We start from the raw sequence: 16,164 nt of genomic DNA on the forward strand, positions 1-16,164 counted from the left end.
AGTAAAGAACACACGTTTTTCTTCTAAATTTTATTTCGAGAAACCTGAATCCCTCTAAGGCAATAAAGGAGAAGAACAGATAATCTACAAGAAACTCATCCTCTTCAGTAACACAGTAAAGAACACACGTTTTTCTTCAAAAAAAAGCACCAAAAACCGCTCACATTTAAATAACTTTTAACTTTACCCTTAAGCCTTCAAGCAGATAAGAAACCACTTCCAGAACAATAGTTTTTTAATACGAAGAGCACGTCAAATGAGCTTTAATTTAAATACAACTTCTTTTCGAAAGCCAACATTCAAATGTTTCCACATATTAAAAAAGTCACCATAGCCATTGTTTCCAAGGCCTAATATAGAGTAACCTCTATCCCAGTCCAAATGTTTTCACTTCTTTACATATATAAATCTCTACATTTTTCTAAAGAGGAAGCCTTATATGTTATGGTGAGTAACTTGGCAAATAATGTTTTCCTCCACTCAGCTATGATAAACCAAAATATAACAGACTGTTAGTACTGAACTATAATACCACCTCATGGCCAATTCTGCCTGCCTGTGTAAGTCATCTTCGGTAAGAGTAAGCTATTTTCTTTCCTGTAGGCAAAACGAATTGGTTTGCAAAGGACACATTAGGAACCTTTAAAAGACCAATTATAACATTAAGAGCAATTTTAAACAACTGAGTGAAAACACTCAATTTTCTGGAGCTATCTGACTTTCCTTGTGAAGGCTTTCAAATCAGCTTAAATGTCACTTAGGAGTTTCATCTTGCTGATTGCACAATATTTTAATTAGGAAGAGGACAGGAAGCAACAAACATTTTCTATAGCATTCTCAATCAGATTCAGCCACGCAGAATTTGAACTTCCAGATGCCAATCCGTAAGTTTGCTTGGTTGTGATCTTAGCGTTACTATATGATGGATAGATACAATTTTAATAACATCATTTAGCTATACTTAATAGATTCCTTTTGTATGGTCACAGTAACAAAAACATGGTGCAAAATCAGTTGGGTTTTTTGTTTTTATAAATACTGATAGTTTGCAGCATTAAAGAACAAAATCAACAAAATTAAATCATTTTGTTACCCTAGGACATCTATGAAATTGTTTCATGAAGTTGGAGGGAATTAAATCATTCACTTTCACAACTATTGTACCGAGTTATTTACTGTAAGAAAGAAATGATGCACTGCAGGCTCCCCAGAAGTAAGAGGAATCAATATTAATTTAGCATAATCTTTGCCATTTGCAAAGCTGGTGAGCACAATGCTAGTTTAATTGAATAAGGCCAATATTATCCCGTAAGAACGTAGTATAAAGGGTTCCAGTTCTCTATTTCAGCCTACCCTAATTGATGGCACCCCATTAGATAAGTGAATACAAAGAATTTGTTTGGATTTTTTTCCTTTTAATGCTGCAGTACTTAAGATTGTTAAATCAGCATTTCCATGTGATCTGAAGTATTCAATTACATACGAGCATTCATTTTGCAAAACTCAATATTAGGTAATAGTTACAGACTAATACAATAACATTCCTCTGCTGTACAAATTAAATCATATTTAAAGAAATGAGCAGCCTAGGAGTTATATACAAAAGAAACCAGCAAGCATTGTTGAAATGAAATGCAAAATGTCACTGCTAGGTCTACTGTCTGAAATACCTTTAAAGTAAAATTAACAAAAACCCTTAGAACGTATTTCCATGTTTACAAGTCAATTCTCAGAAAAATCAAATCATGTCAAAAAAAACCTCTATAAAGCAGTGAAAGGCATATATACATTTTCCTTATGAACCTTGAGATTTCACTCTTTTAAAAGTTGCTAAGTTTCAGTATCAGTTTATTTGCAAGACAACTGTTTATCCCAATAAGCTCACATCTTAGATACATTTCCTCTTTGATTACAAATAAAGCACTGCCTTTTTTTTTTTTTTTAAATCAAGGCATATAATCTTATACTATGGTGCCAGGTATGCACAGGTCACATTGTGCTCATATCTCAAACAAGGTAAGTGCAAACATACAGATTTATTCAGATTTGCAAGCATGCAACCTGTTACTTAACTACATTAATACCTTCTCTCCTAAACCAAACTAGTATCTATATGTTTGCTTTCATGAACCTAGAATCTTTCTTTTCAGGACTCCTAAAACAAGCAGTGTCTTTGAATTCTGAAATGACACAAATATCAAGAAAGTCCACATTGTGCAAGAAAGCAGCAGCTATGTTTTTCAACTTGGACTAAAAAAGAAAAGAGAAAAACAAAAACCGTTCACTGAACAGCAGATTAGCAGTAATGTTCCTCATGAATCGGTAAGAGTGCCTGATGCTGAATATCTAACAGCAAATGCTGAATTTGGGTTTAATATTTTAAGGGTTTATTGGAGATTAAGCTTCTTGCTGTGCTGGTCTCTTCAAATCCCTGATCTGTTTAACTAAATAGGTCTTCTCATCATTAAATTGTTCATCCTCGGTCCTGTCATTCTGAAACTTGCTGAGGAACTCAATAAGTTTGGTCTGGTTCTTTAGAAGGATGTCTAATATAGGCTGTGTCTTGTTAGGATTGGCTACAAACACCTGCAAAAAAATAAAAGGCATTTAGCATAATAGTAGGAAACAGAAGGCTAAGTTAAAAAACAAACTAGCCAACAAAACAGTGATGACAATAAACTTAAAATGATGTTTTAATTATTCCATATTCCAGTATCTCTACAGAAAAAATAACAGAGTAAATGCAAGTTTTAAAATAAACTTACTCCATTTTTTTTATTAGAATAGAAGCTGAACACCAGTACCAAAGGAAATTCAATTTGTGGGAGGTGATCAGCCACAACACCCTCTGCAAAAACCACTGAAGACACCTCATGGTTCAATTCTGTAGCAAACGCATGGTTTCATATTATATACAGCATCAGATGGGTATCTTAAAGTGCACTGAAAACATTTATACCTCAAATTGTATCTCCAAGCTCTTAGCTATTTGCTTGTCTGCTGCAAAGTCAGAAGGTATCTGTCATAATGTGCAAACTACAATTTAGGCTTTGAAATTTAGGTGACGACTAAAATACTGCTATCCTTCATAGATCATGCAGCATGATGAAAACACTTTTGAACTCCAAGATGCTTCATGACTTCACATGAAATCATGCATTCCTCCTTATCTTACTGCACTTCATCTTTCTTAATTCCAAAATTTTCTAAGAGAAATTACACTGACAATCATATGAAAGTCCCCATGTGGTTTCTAAACAATTTTCAAAAGATACAAAAATAGCTATTTGTAAAGATGGATCATAATAAAGACAAAAATTAGCTCTCTCTTTATTTAACCACTTAGCAGACATTAAGATAAGCTCCATTTAGGCTCAGCTAGGTAGTTTACTCAACTAAACAACTTCTGATGGGGTTCTTTTGTTGTTTGTTTTATTGTGGGTTGTTTTTTTTTTTTTTAAAACAAACCTTTAAAACATGAAAGGCCTCAAAATGAATGTTTCGGTCCAATAACTCCACCAAGAAGCTAAAAGTGGAAAACAAGCCCGAATGAAAAAATGACATTGGACATTAGAAACAACTTTTTCATAAGTGCTTTCAAACCCACTGAGTAGTTTTTTTGGGGTTTTTTTTTTTTTTTTTAAAACATACCTTAAACACATGAAAGGCCTCAAACTGAATGTTACGACTCTTGTCTCGTAGAAGGTTCATCATTAGTTTGAGATTTTCAGGTTTACTGATGTACTTCGTCATAATTGTGAAGTTGTGTCTGTCCAATAACAATTCACCAAGAAGCTAAAAGTGGAAAACAAGCCCGAATGAAAAAAATGACATTGGACATTAGAAACAACTTTTTCATAAGTGCTTTCAAACACACTGAGTAGTTGACACCAGTCTGCAAATATAGTAACAATAGAACTCAAATGTCCTGAATTTCTAAGTGCAGGGTGCATTTTCCTCTTATTTCAATGATGCAGTTTCTCCTTTTCCTCAACAAGTGAAAAAATCGCCTTTTGATCCCCCTTGTTATGAACTAGAATTGAAAGAAAAGTCTTTTTCATTCTTTTTTCCCCATGATTTCTTTTTTTTTTCATTTATACAGAAGCTATACATCACCAATAAGAATGTGGTTTCAAAAAACAAACAAAAAAGTTAGTACTTTAAATGAGAAATATTCACACTTCTTTTGCTACCTTCTTTGTCCAGAAGGGAGTAAAAAGATATTCCCCACAAGTACCACCCTTGCTACAAGTTACCTATTATATTTACGTTCACTATTTCTGACCCACTTGAATGTAAGATTAGTATTGCTCTAGTCACACCATGTGAATCTTTATTAAATTATTTAAATGTGTCCAGATTTGTTGAAGGAAAAAACCCAACAAAAATAGGCATACTTGCATATAGCCGTTTCTGCATAGGGAGAGAAATGACTTGGTGTGTGCTGGACACTAAACAATGGAAGGACTGGACTAAAGAAAAACTAGCTGATCCCAAGAATTAAAACATATGAAAAATTAAAATAAACACTATCCAAGGCAGTTACTGAAGCCATTTCAATTAAAGTCAACCCACCTTGAAATTAAAGGAATTCTCTAACTTTGCATTTAAGAATAAAATAAAATTGCCTTACCTTAAGTGACTGTCTCTTTGTCACATAATTTTCTGAATGAAGTAACTTCTCATATTCACTGAAGAACTAAACACAGAATAAAAAGAAGGGTTAGGACCTTTCCAAGTGTCATACGCACTCTTCTTCCAAATGATTATAACAAACTAGAGGAGATGCAAATTCTGTAACAAAAATGCAAACAAAATCTGAAATCTCAGTAGGTTCCTGTAAGTCACTACTGTTTCAACATTGCATAAGCTTTTAAAAAAAAATATTTACTCTTTTAGGAGCCTTTAATGTTTAGATTGCAATGTGGTGGAAGTAGTTATCTCATTATTTCTTAAACTATAATAGTTCCTGGTACTGAACACTGTTCATTAATTTCAGGAGTCCCCAGTAGGTGGAGGAGGGCTATCTTGTATTCTTTGGTTGTTACGGGTTAATACAGACAAAAGAAAAAGACAAGGAAAGGGTTCCCTCTAGTGGAAAAATCAGATCTAGTTTTCACAGAACTAGATTTCTGCTGCCTTCTCTTGTTTTTACACCTTTCTACATTCAACAGTAAGGTCTTGATCTTAATTTTACTGCTTGGCAGAAATTACTGTAAGTTCAACTGGTTTAATATTGTATGTAAATTTCCAAAAATGAAGCTAAATAAGGAATGAAAATACTGACTTCTTCAAATAAGATACCACAGCACTAGAAAATTCTGAATATTAAAACATATCTGCTCACCCTATCATAATGTTGTTCCAAAAATTCTGCACTTAGCAACTTGTGTCTTGTAAGCAAATCCTGTAAAAGAGCACAAACCCAATATTTTCACTAAAATATTTAAACAGTACATATACAGTCTCATTAAACAGTAAGTACACATAAGACATCCAATAGAAAATTTTGCTATTTCATTAAACAAAGAAATTAGGACATTAATGCAGTTACCTGAACATTGCTAAGGATCTTGGCATCACTTAGGAAAGATCTGCTATGTGTTATGTTAATTCACACAGGTAAATAGCCTGTGGAATTACCTCTGCAGAATGCCATTTATGGATCAAGGCTATGCTCTGCGCAGAACTATACACAACCAAGGTTAAGACCCACTATTTAATACTGATCAGTATTATGCTTATAGTCCCATAACTGGTTGTTTTAGGACAAAAAAAAAATTCCCCAAAGCATCAGCATCAAATATACTCAGGTTCGTAATGGAATGAAAAGGAGTTTGCTCACTTGAGGAACTGGGAAACACAGATTTAAAAGCCCCTGGCATGGAAGTGCACATATATTCAGCTAATGCAGGACAGCTTAACTTTTATTCCAGAAAGCAAGATTTATCGGGAACATAGTATGTATATTTAAAGGAATGTCTTGCATTCTGAGAAATAAGGAAGAACAGTGTCCAGCTTACCCATTTGCATCACACCTATTTTTTTTGCCTTCTCCCTAGGCTTGTTTAGCCCAAGAATGTAACACACAACATCTGGGTTCACATAGCAGAGAACTACAGAAATAATAATTCAAATGTTGTATGTAAATTACCTTGAATGTGGCAAATGCATCCGAAGCAATGTCAAATGTTGACATTTCCACGTATCTGAAGAAATCATAGAATTGTTCTGACCACAAGATTATTTTAGCAAGTGGTTCATGCCTGATGCATTCTCTAAGCATTATTCCACAATTAAGAGCAATTTCTGGAGATTCGTACCTATTAAAAAAAAAAAAAAAACAACCAACCAAAAATTCTTCATAAATACTTACACAAGTTAGCATTGCAGCACCACACTACTAATTACAGTTTTCAGTGCTATTGAGTAAACAAAAATTCAACAAGTTAGAGGTACTTATTTCTGCATTAAACTCCACTTTTAAATACTTCTACAAAATATTACTGAAATCATTGCCAGTTAAATGCCAATGACTTTCACAAACTGAGAAACAAGACTAATTAAAAATATTTTCTTCATACTCAAAATCAGTTTTCTTTTTTCATATTGGTGGGACTGCAGACATCTGGAAAAGCAGTAATGATTTCTTTCTTGAAAGCTGTTTGCTTAAACGTGACGGCAATTTACATAAAACTATCCGTAATATGAGCATGAAGGGTTAACAATACTGGACATAAATTCATGTCTCCTCTTTCATCGAACAATTTTTCAGCATCACTGGCTCCTCTACCCATTACAGGCTTCAAGCTTGAAATGCTGGCAAGTGTGTCCTCTGATTGTAAGGACAATATTGAACACCTCTGCGCCTGAGTCTTTATTGCCTCTAGCAAAGTATCTGCACCTTCTTACAAGGGACCTCTGGAACATGTCCATCACCGATCTGATGGAAGTGATGAAGCCATCCCTGATGGCTTCATTTAGAAATTGTCGCTACACTTCCTTGGCAGGCTTTCTTGCTCAAATACTACAGTGTTCTCTCAGCTGATTTTAGCATATGCCAACAGCAGCTGCCAAAATCTCACAACAGTGTGTTTAAGACACATTTGATAGAAATACACCTTTGTACGTGCTACTAGCTCCTTGTTTTCCCAAGCAAGCTAATAGTAGGACCCTGGAAGATGGGACTGCCTTTCCAAACCAAGAACTCATCTCAGCATGTTGCAATATAAGCTATCCCAGTCTACAGAAAAGTTATGTCTGTTGTTCCTACCTAGTTCTGGAGCAGTCAAAGCTTCTTATATACCTTCCTGCCTCCCACCTAAAGAATCCTTCATCATATACCATTGGAAGCTAATTTAAATTCACCAGAATAATGCAGGAGCAAAGTATCATTGTGCATACTAAGCACAAACTATATTACCATACAAGAACATTTTCTTATGAATTACTTTTCATGTTAAATCCTGCAATACTTCCCCATTTAACCTGTCATGGAGATTTGAAATCTACTGAACTTTTTGCAACTCACCCCATAGTTTAAATTTACATAAATTTGACTCAGTTGGATACCAGATGTAACATTTAAGTCATTAAAGCTAACTAAATGCCCATTTCAAACACCCTGACTTATTCATAAGTGTTTCAACAATCCCTGCCAGAATAGTGCTCTCTGAAGAGTGACAACACAGACTAAAAATTAGGACGAATGTGTTACAGCCCTCATTCAGTCAGATAACAATGAGAGCATGCTGAGAACATAGCTTCATCTCTCTGCACCTCAAATGTCTTTGCCTTCTTTTGTAAATTATTTTGAAGAAGTACTGAATCAGTATTTTCTTTTGTGTTATGCCACAATTAATAATCCTTTTGTCCCTCTAACATTTAAATCTCGCTTCCCCCCAAAATCAAGGCTGTAATGCAGAGGAAAAAAAAAAAAAAACCAAAGCAGCACTTCTGGCAGACGAGTGTACATCTTACATTCGTACGGATTGAAGCAAATACTCCATACTGCTTCTGGTGCTAAACCTTTGGAGTCAGCATGAAACTAAAAGATGTAAACCTCCTGTTTTCTCCACAGAGAAAGTTTCCTGTATGGTCCATTTTCCAGTGGCTTACACAAATGGCCAAGATTAGGTAAACGTAGAGATGTTACAATAAAATAGCCTAATATGCCTTGTATGTGGCAGGTTAGTCAGCATCTCTAATTACTACTATGAACTAGGAGGATGGAAAAGGAAAAACACAATAAAGCTTCCTGTATAAATGTTAAAAATATACTTGATTATCCTCACATCTCAGCGCTACCAACGTAACACAGGCAAGTACCTTACTGAGAAACATGACCTTTTCATACATCATCTAGCTATCCCAGTAGGTGCAGTAAGTACTCACCAACTGCAGTAAGCTTACCCAGCAGCTTTAACACTTATAAAGGTAGTACTTGAAATAGCTGCATTTTTAAATGGTTTATTAATATTTGATGAACTTTTCTATCCCAAAATAACACATTGGAATTTCAATTTTTAGAACTTTCTTAATTAGTGTTACTAGAAAGGTGAAAATTTCTTTTTAAATGGAGAGAGCACATTCTCAATTTTTTTTAAAATCTTATTTTAACATGAAAGTGTTAATAACACCTTTCTGCTTTCATGTTTGAGATCCACAGCTCTACATGTGCAACCACGTATTCGGTATGGCATGATTCTCCAATATCCAACATACCAGATAATACAAGAATAGAGGAAGAAACAGCCACCTGGCATGCACCATATGCCCCAAATCATTCTTTGGTTGAGTTTGAGTTGGTGCATTTGTGTCACTACAGGAATATAAATCACTATGAATAAAAAGTCTAAGACCAGGGGATAGGACAGAAAACTGGAAATGACAGTGGTTAAAGGAAAAAAAAAAAACCAACCTTTAACTTGTGATGAAGGAGTAAGTTCACAAGGAAATAGTTTAAATAGGATCAAGTAGTATTCTGAGAGGAAAATGTCTGCACCACCACAGTAAGAATATTTTAGGTTACTAACAGTTCTCAATTTTCAGTCATATTTCATGCAAAAGTGTATTTTTAGTGTTTTATTACTCAAATTTTCCTTTACTTAGGGGAATTACAGGTCCCATGATCAAAAAAAAAAAAAAAAAAATCAAGCATACTGCAAAGGAAGAAAACACATTTCAGAACTCACTGCTTCTCCATGAATTTAAAAACTTCTTCAGGTATTTATGCTTCACAGTGTACATACCCTTTTAATAGCATGAACAATATATTCTGTTGAGTACAGATGTATTCAACTGTGGGAGTTCTTGTACCAATTTGCCTTCTGAGAATGTTGTTGAAAATTTGCGCAACATCTTTTTTGCCCTGTCAAAAACATTAGCAGTTAAACACATAATATTCAAGTCCACTAGGCAAGTAACAATCAAACATTATCATCATCTCATACATTCATACCGTGTGAGTTCTGCAGTTCAGTCAGCCTCTGTACTCTGATCTTAAACAGATCAAATATTCTGTTTCTTTATACCCATTTCAAATACGCCAAAGCACTCAAAACATTACATCATGTTGCAGCCAGATCACAGGTAATTTACATTAAGAAGTAAAGCCAGTTGACATTTCATCAGATACTTCTATGTAGCATTAATCTCCTGGGCTTGTTTTATACTTGTTTTTGCTAATAACAGTTTTTAACTGTTTTTTAACTGTGCTCTTGCCCGAAAGTGTGTTTCTTCAATACTCCATTATCCTCTCCCCTTGCCTTGGAATACGTAATGCCACCATTAAGAGTGTGCAGAGCGTTTCTGACTGCAGTGTTAACATCCAACTTAAAACTGTAACTTACGGAAGTTAAATAAATAAATAACCACTACAAAGAGAAATCATCCACTGACCTAAAATGCAAGTCTCACATTTTTCAATGGACAACAGAAATACAAATAAGACGAGGATGCTGGAATTCAGCACAGATTATACACAAGAAAATGCACGAGGATAACACCAGACAGTGTAAAGGGAGCTGGGAATGTTCTCTTTGTTGAATATATACATGCACCACCTATCTATTTCTTCCATCAGACCATAGCTAAAGATGACAAACTGGTACAGACATCTAACAAAAAGCTGATTATAAATATAAGCACTTTTCACTGTCATTCACGTGCACCATTTAAAAGCCAGATTTCTGCAATTAACTTTCCATTTTGGATTGCCATAAAGACAACTTCAGGACTATGTGTTATCACATCTACTCCAGAAAAAGCCTAGGCAAATTTGTACTAAGCCTCGACTTGCAAATAAAGGCCTGTTAAGCCTTTAAGCCACCTGAAGGTTCCCTGAATAATATACACAAAAAACACATGTAGATAGTTTCTTGACAATCTCTAGCTGTACTATAAATGTCCTGAGTAGTATCAGCAAGCTTTTGAGGGCATATTATGCTTTTGAGGGCATAAATACGCAGGGCATATTTAATTAGCAAGAATTTTAAAAACAACAGCAATTATTCAAAATTATGACAGTTTTCTAATCAAATTCAAGAAGATTGCATAAGAAAAAAATCGAATGTTTATAAAAATGTAGGAAGACTGTAGTTTTACAAATGGCATGTTTGTGAATTACCATGGACAGTTTTGTTAGAGTGTTGTTTTCAGGATATAAGAGTTTGTTTGTAAATGCTTGTTTTCTCAATTACAATTCCATTGAAAGCCAGCCCAAAGCAACACCAGAACTCTTTGTTCTGAAATGAGTGGAGCAGTGTTTCCAGAAATTGCTTTACTCAAGCTCCACATAATATAGTCATCAACTCTCATTCACTAACATTGCCAATTTTGCACTGGATCTCACAATTTGCTTTGGATTCACCAGCAAGAACAGCATTTCCTTATTATGCACATAATTGAACTGATAGTGGTACACAGTAATACCAAAGCTAGTTATTGTTAAAAGGATGCATTACTAAGTGATCTCATGGCCTAACAAGGGCAAACAGACACTGAACCCTGTGCCAATAGTCACGACTGCAAGAGGCGAAAGGGAGACTGTGCTAGTATTGTCTTCCAAGCAGAAGGATTCAGGCTCCCTTATGCAAAAGGCGTTTTTGTTTTTTGGTTTTTTTTCTTCATTTAAAAAAACATGAAGAACAAAAAAACAGTTCCACAAGTGATATCATCTCTCCTACATACACACTAGTGCAAATCAGCAGGGAGATAACTGGTAAGTTTATAAGACTGGTAAGTAGATGGTTGCGTTGACTGCTTTACTTGGAAAGCAAGCTTCCAGAAAAGGATATAATTTTAAACAGGCCTTTACATACAGCAGGGTCTGGACAGTCAGACAGTTTCTTAATTAAAACATTAAATTTGTTACTTTTCTGATTTTTACTTTGTTACTTTTCTGGGTTTTTTTACCATGCTATTAAGATTCAAATACATTTGAGACAGTTTAAGAGTCAGAGTGAACAGTCCCTGCCTATTAATCAGCTGTCTATTCCTGTTCTACAAGGAAACCTTCTTCAGGAAGAAGAGTAAAAAACAAAAAAAACCCAAAACGTTTACTTCATCGTTGAATGACCTCAAGCTGTGGTGGGGCACCAGAAGGAATAAATGCTAAACTTACTCTTCAAGTTTAAGAACCAACAGGAAATCAAGTTCATATCTCCATCGGTAATGGAGAAATCCTTTCCAATACAGTAAACCCTCAACCGTAGAGATTTGGGATATCAAAGCCAACATCTGATTGACTTCGTAACAGCTGAGAAGCTAGTGTAAGTTTGGAGCACAGGTGTGCTGACATTAATTCTAGCTAACAACAATAGCTGAACAGTCTGCCAGATCCCATCCTTAAAAAGCAGACGTGGTCCAGCCTAGAAAGCAGCATGAATGACTTGTTCTCTCTCAAGGGGTAACCGTCATATCCTCGCGTAACAAAGCAGCAGAAAGTCCACAAGCAGGAAACTACCACAATCTTTTCAAGTCCCCTCAGAATAAAATAAATAGTTCTCCTTAATGAGAGCAAGCCTGTACAAATTGTTATCATTCTTCATTACCAGGAGATAATGAAGGTTTCCTTCGCTAATAACCGGGCTGAGTAAACACCAAGCTGATAAGAATCTAGAGGTCAGAAGAATCTGGATGACGTTTCATGACTTCCTTTCTTCAGCAATTAAAGGCCATCACATTTCAACATTCCCTCTCAGCTTTCCCAGGTCTCCTTGCTTATTTAACAACCTGAATGTTTTATGTTTGGTATAAACAATTTTTTGGGTAGGGAAAGAATATCACTGTATTACAATTAAACAGAAATCAGAGGGAGTTATGGGTGGGGTAGAGGGGAGAAAAGAAAGAACAGGGAAGAAAGCTATTGTTTTTTGAATGTCATACTACAATAGGACCTTAAACTGTTGTGTTTACATCGTGAACAACTTGTTTATGAACAATACTGTTTTTAAGCAACCTTAAGTGGGATGATCTTTATGGTCAAGGCTGTGGAGTGAGATACATGGGTTTTGGCTGCTTTCCTAAATGTCCACACGCTTCTTGCGGGACCTCAGGGAAAACAGGAAAATCCAATTGTACTGCAATTTCTTATAACTAAATAGGGTGATTTTTCACTATGGCACTGGGAAGCTAAATTATTCCATGTGATGTGGTGACAAATGCCAGACAGAGGTTTGTACAGAGATACATTTGAATACAAATAAGTATTGCTATTTTGAAGTAATCAATAAAAACTTGTGGTTTTTTAATAAACAGAAAAGAGATGAGGAAAACAGAAAAAAAGGTTGCTGCACTTGTTTCTAAAGAGAGAGAGAAGTACTGGACTGTTATTAAAACTACTGCTTTACCTTAAACATTTAAAATTCTTCATAAATGCTACAATAATTCTCTTACTTTTCCAAGTAATTTAATTTAACAAGACAAGAACATAGACATGCCTTGTAGTATTATAGCTTGTGTTCACTACGGTATTACTACTAAGAGATTAACCCTTCTGTGTATGCAACAATTAAGAACTATTCCATAATTTTAACAGAACTGTATCATCAGGATTAGAGGTTTATCTACTTCAATTTTGTGTGGTTTATGTGCCTAAATTCACAGATTTCATATTCTATATTTGCTTAATTTTCTAGGTAGTTTGGAACAATGAGTTCTCTAACAGTTTTGTCCCATCCAAAAAAAAAATAAGCTGAAGATCAAGAGATGTCTTAACCACTTAAAGTGTCAGAAATTCAGATGTGTTTATTTTAACATATACAATATAAGAAATGCCAAGCTTCATTTCTTACCTCAAAATCAATTAGCTGCAAGTCGGCTACTAGGGTACTAAGAAGACCACTGTTGTACAGCTCTTGAGCAAGCTGTGCCACAGCTTCTGTCTGTGGTTCTTTTTCATTTGTGCCATACAAGATTTCTTTCATGGCAACAAGGTTTTTTGAGACCTCCTCAGTGGCCTAAAGAAAATGGGAAAAGAATACAGTTAGAGCACAATGTCATTTGTCTTTGTAACTGTACACTCTATAATTGGCAAACTTCCATTAAGGGGGGGAAAAAATAATCAGGAAATGACAACTTGTGAAAAAAACAATACATAATCTTTCTGCAAATACGTCTGTTATATGTTATTAAAAAAAAAAAAAAGCAGAGGCAAGACACACACAATTTATTTGATAAGTTACCAAAAGTAAAAATCTCTTCCCTTTTACTGCCTTTAAACTTCCCATTCAAAAATCCCCTAAAGAATAGCAATGGGATGAAAAGAACCCAGCAAAATTTCCATTCTGTAAAACAGAGGTACGCAGGATCAAATTGGAAAACATGACATGGAGACACATGCCTGTCTCTAGTGAACTGCTCAGAGAGACCAAATGTACCCCCTCCTACAGATTTTGCCCTCATCAAGTTTTGTCAAAAACTAGGTTCCCATTCCAGTCAGAGGGGATGAAATTTTTCCTTTACAACTAACAAAACCTCAAAGAGAACCTCCTTTAATTTTCAGATTATCTCAGTATACAAGAACAAACTGGCAAACAGACCCAGAAAGAGGTGCACTTGAACACAGCGATACAGGAAACAATTAAAAGTCTAAGATGCTTCCCATTTGAAGTTCATCTTACAGAAGACAGACAGGTCTGACGTCTCACTTAGGGAAGCCAGCATAAGGAATTCCTAAATGGACGTGATGGGCTGGAGCAACATTTAGCAGTGGAAGCAGAGTTATCTCATGAGTAAAAGTAAAAAAAAAAAAAAAAAAATAAAAAAAATCAACAAGAACACTCATGAACACCCACTTCTGAATCTTAAAACACAGTTACCTCGGAGAAAAAAAGAACTACTCCTTTCAATATATATGTTTATGTAGCTTGGGGTCAAAACGCTGAAAATGATCATCATAAATAGCTGGTTTAATTATATTGTATTAGTTCTTCACGTGCCTAAGAAGTATGAATGGTTTGTAAGTGCACTAATTTTTAGTAATTAGATGAACCTGCCAACAAGGTATGCATACACTTTAATGTAAAGTATTTATGATTGGTAGCACATGGAAAATTAATGAAGTAAAAAAATGATCCCTTTCTGAATATTGCCTGTCTTATAAGGGGTATGTAAAAAGATTTCTCATTTGTCCGTTATATCTAGAGAGGCTTAAGATCAGCATGACCCATGCACTATTCAAGCCAAAGCCATTCCAGCTTTGCTAGGTATGCAAGTAAGGATTCCATGACCTTTAAGGAGGCTCCGTATCATTTTTAGCTCCTCCACAACTTTCCACTCCCCACTGCCTCCCTTTTCTTGCTAATTTCAGTTCCTAGTCCCAGTTGTCTCCTCCTTAATCGGAATTCCAAAGGATTTTCCGTGCACTGTTAGTAAGACAGCAAGAAGCAGGTGCTCGATATAACTGCTTAGATTCATGACAGCTCCTGAAGACGTAAAATGAGAAAGCCAGCTCACCATATTGTAATAGTATTACGCCACACAACCGTTCCATTTCTTTAAAATTCAGAAGAAATATCTCTTTACTAGGAAAAGAACAGGAACATCCATCAAACGTGGAGATATGAAGAGATGCCTTTGAAGCATGGCTACCAAGAAAAGAGGAAGCAGCAATAAAAATTTTATTGCAGTTTGCCCCTGCACACTAATTTAGAAAGCAAGATGAAAGAGGAAGAAAGGCAGAGGTTCAAGTAGCTACCTATTTTAAGTAAGATGGTGGCAATATTGAGGGCATGCCTGCAATTACGAAGAATGCCAGTGGAGAATTTTTCATACCAAAACCGCAGAACACCCCCCTCCCAAACTTTAATAATCACACTTGGAGGCTCTCCCTCACCACCACCCCAAGAAAGACGCTAGTAATGGAAATGCTTACGAACCAGACAGAAAAAAAATAGTGTTTCCAAACACCGAGTGCTTTTTTTTTTTTTTTTTTTTTTAAAAAAAAAAGCCTTCTGGCCTAACATGAACATACAACTCAGTAACTTCAAGAAGAGACTCCAGGACTTTAATTTATTTCCCATGCTCTAATCAACTGTCAAGACCATCTGAATGTGATTCACTTGAACTTGGAATGACATACGGCTTAAGTGGGAAGTAATGGTTAGAGACACAGAAACATAGAACACCTTAGGTTGGAAGGTACCTCAGGAGGTCATTAGGGTCCAACCACCTGCTCAAGGCAGGGCCAAACTCAAAGTCCTATCAGGTTGATCAGGCTCACGGCCAGCCATGCTCTGAACAGCTCCATGGATGGACACTCCACAACCTCTCCAGGCAACCTGTACCAATGTTTGACCACCTTCATCATGAAAAAAGACTTGCTTCTATCACTTCAACTTAGGTCAAACTATCATTTCTGGATACCTACTACAAATACAGAAATATGAAGTTTTCTGAAAGTATTATATCAACAACCAAGGTCTTTTGATGCACTACACTTCCATAAAATATGACATTTTATATTCCCTCCTCTTCTACTCTAAAACTCAACATTAAAAGGACTAGAAATAGATTCTTACAAACTTGTTCTAGAATCTCTCTACTCTTCTATATTCTGTGAACTCTCTAATATATTCCAAAAAAATGATGTGCAGAGCTATTTTTGCCACTTCAGATGCAGAACGGAATTTACACCTGAAAATATAATGAAATATTAAATAT

General features: G+C 35.4%; 1 protein-coding gene across 1 annotated transcript in view; it reads right to left on the bottom strand.

The window, feature by feature from the left end:
• Positions 1–220: 220 nt before the first annotated feature.
• Positions 221–16,164, bottom strand: part of CAB39 (calcium binding protein 39) — a 22,035-nt gene continuing 6,091 nt past the window's right edge. The window contains exons 2-8 of the mRNA XM_009273337.1: positions 13,296–13,460; positions 9,252–9,370; positions 6,155–6,323; positions 5,348–5,407; positions 4,634–4,699; positions 3,652–3,795; positions 221–2,586 (exon numbers count right to left, since the gene is read on the bottom strand). Coding sequence (XP_009271612.1) covers positions 2,398–2,586; positions 3,652–3,795; positions 4,634–4,699; positions 5,348–5,407; positions 6,155–6,323; positions 9,252–9,370; positions 13,296–13,460 — 912 coding nt within the window. The 3' untranslated portion in view covers positions 221–2,397. The remainder of the gene's footprint in view (positions 2,587–3,651; positions 3,796–4,633; positions 4,700–5,347; positions 5,408–6,154; positions 6,324–9,251; positions 9,371–13,295; positions 13,461–16,164) is intronic.

The sequence above is a fragment of the Aptenodytes forsteri genome, unplaced genomic scaffold, assembly GCF_000699145.1.
Source record: "Aptenodytes forsteri isolate BGI_AS27 unplaced genomic scaffold, ASM69914v1 Scaffold382, whole genome shotgun sequence".
Taxonomy (NCBI): domain Eukaryota; kingdom Metazoa; phylum Chordata; class Aves; order Sphenisciformes; family Spheniscidae; genus Aptenodytes; species Aptenodytes forsteri.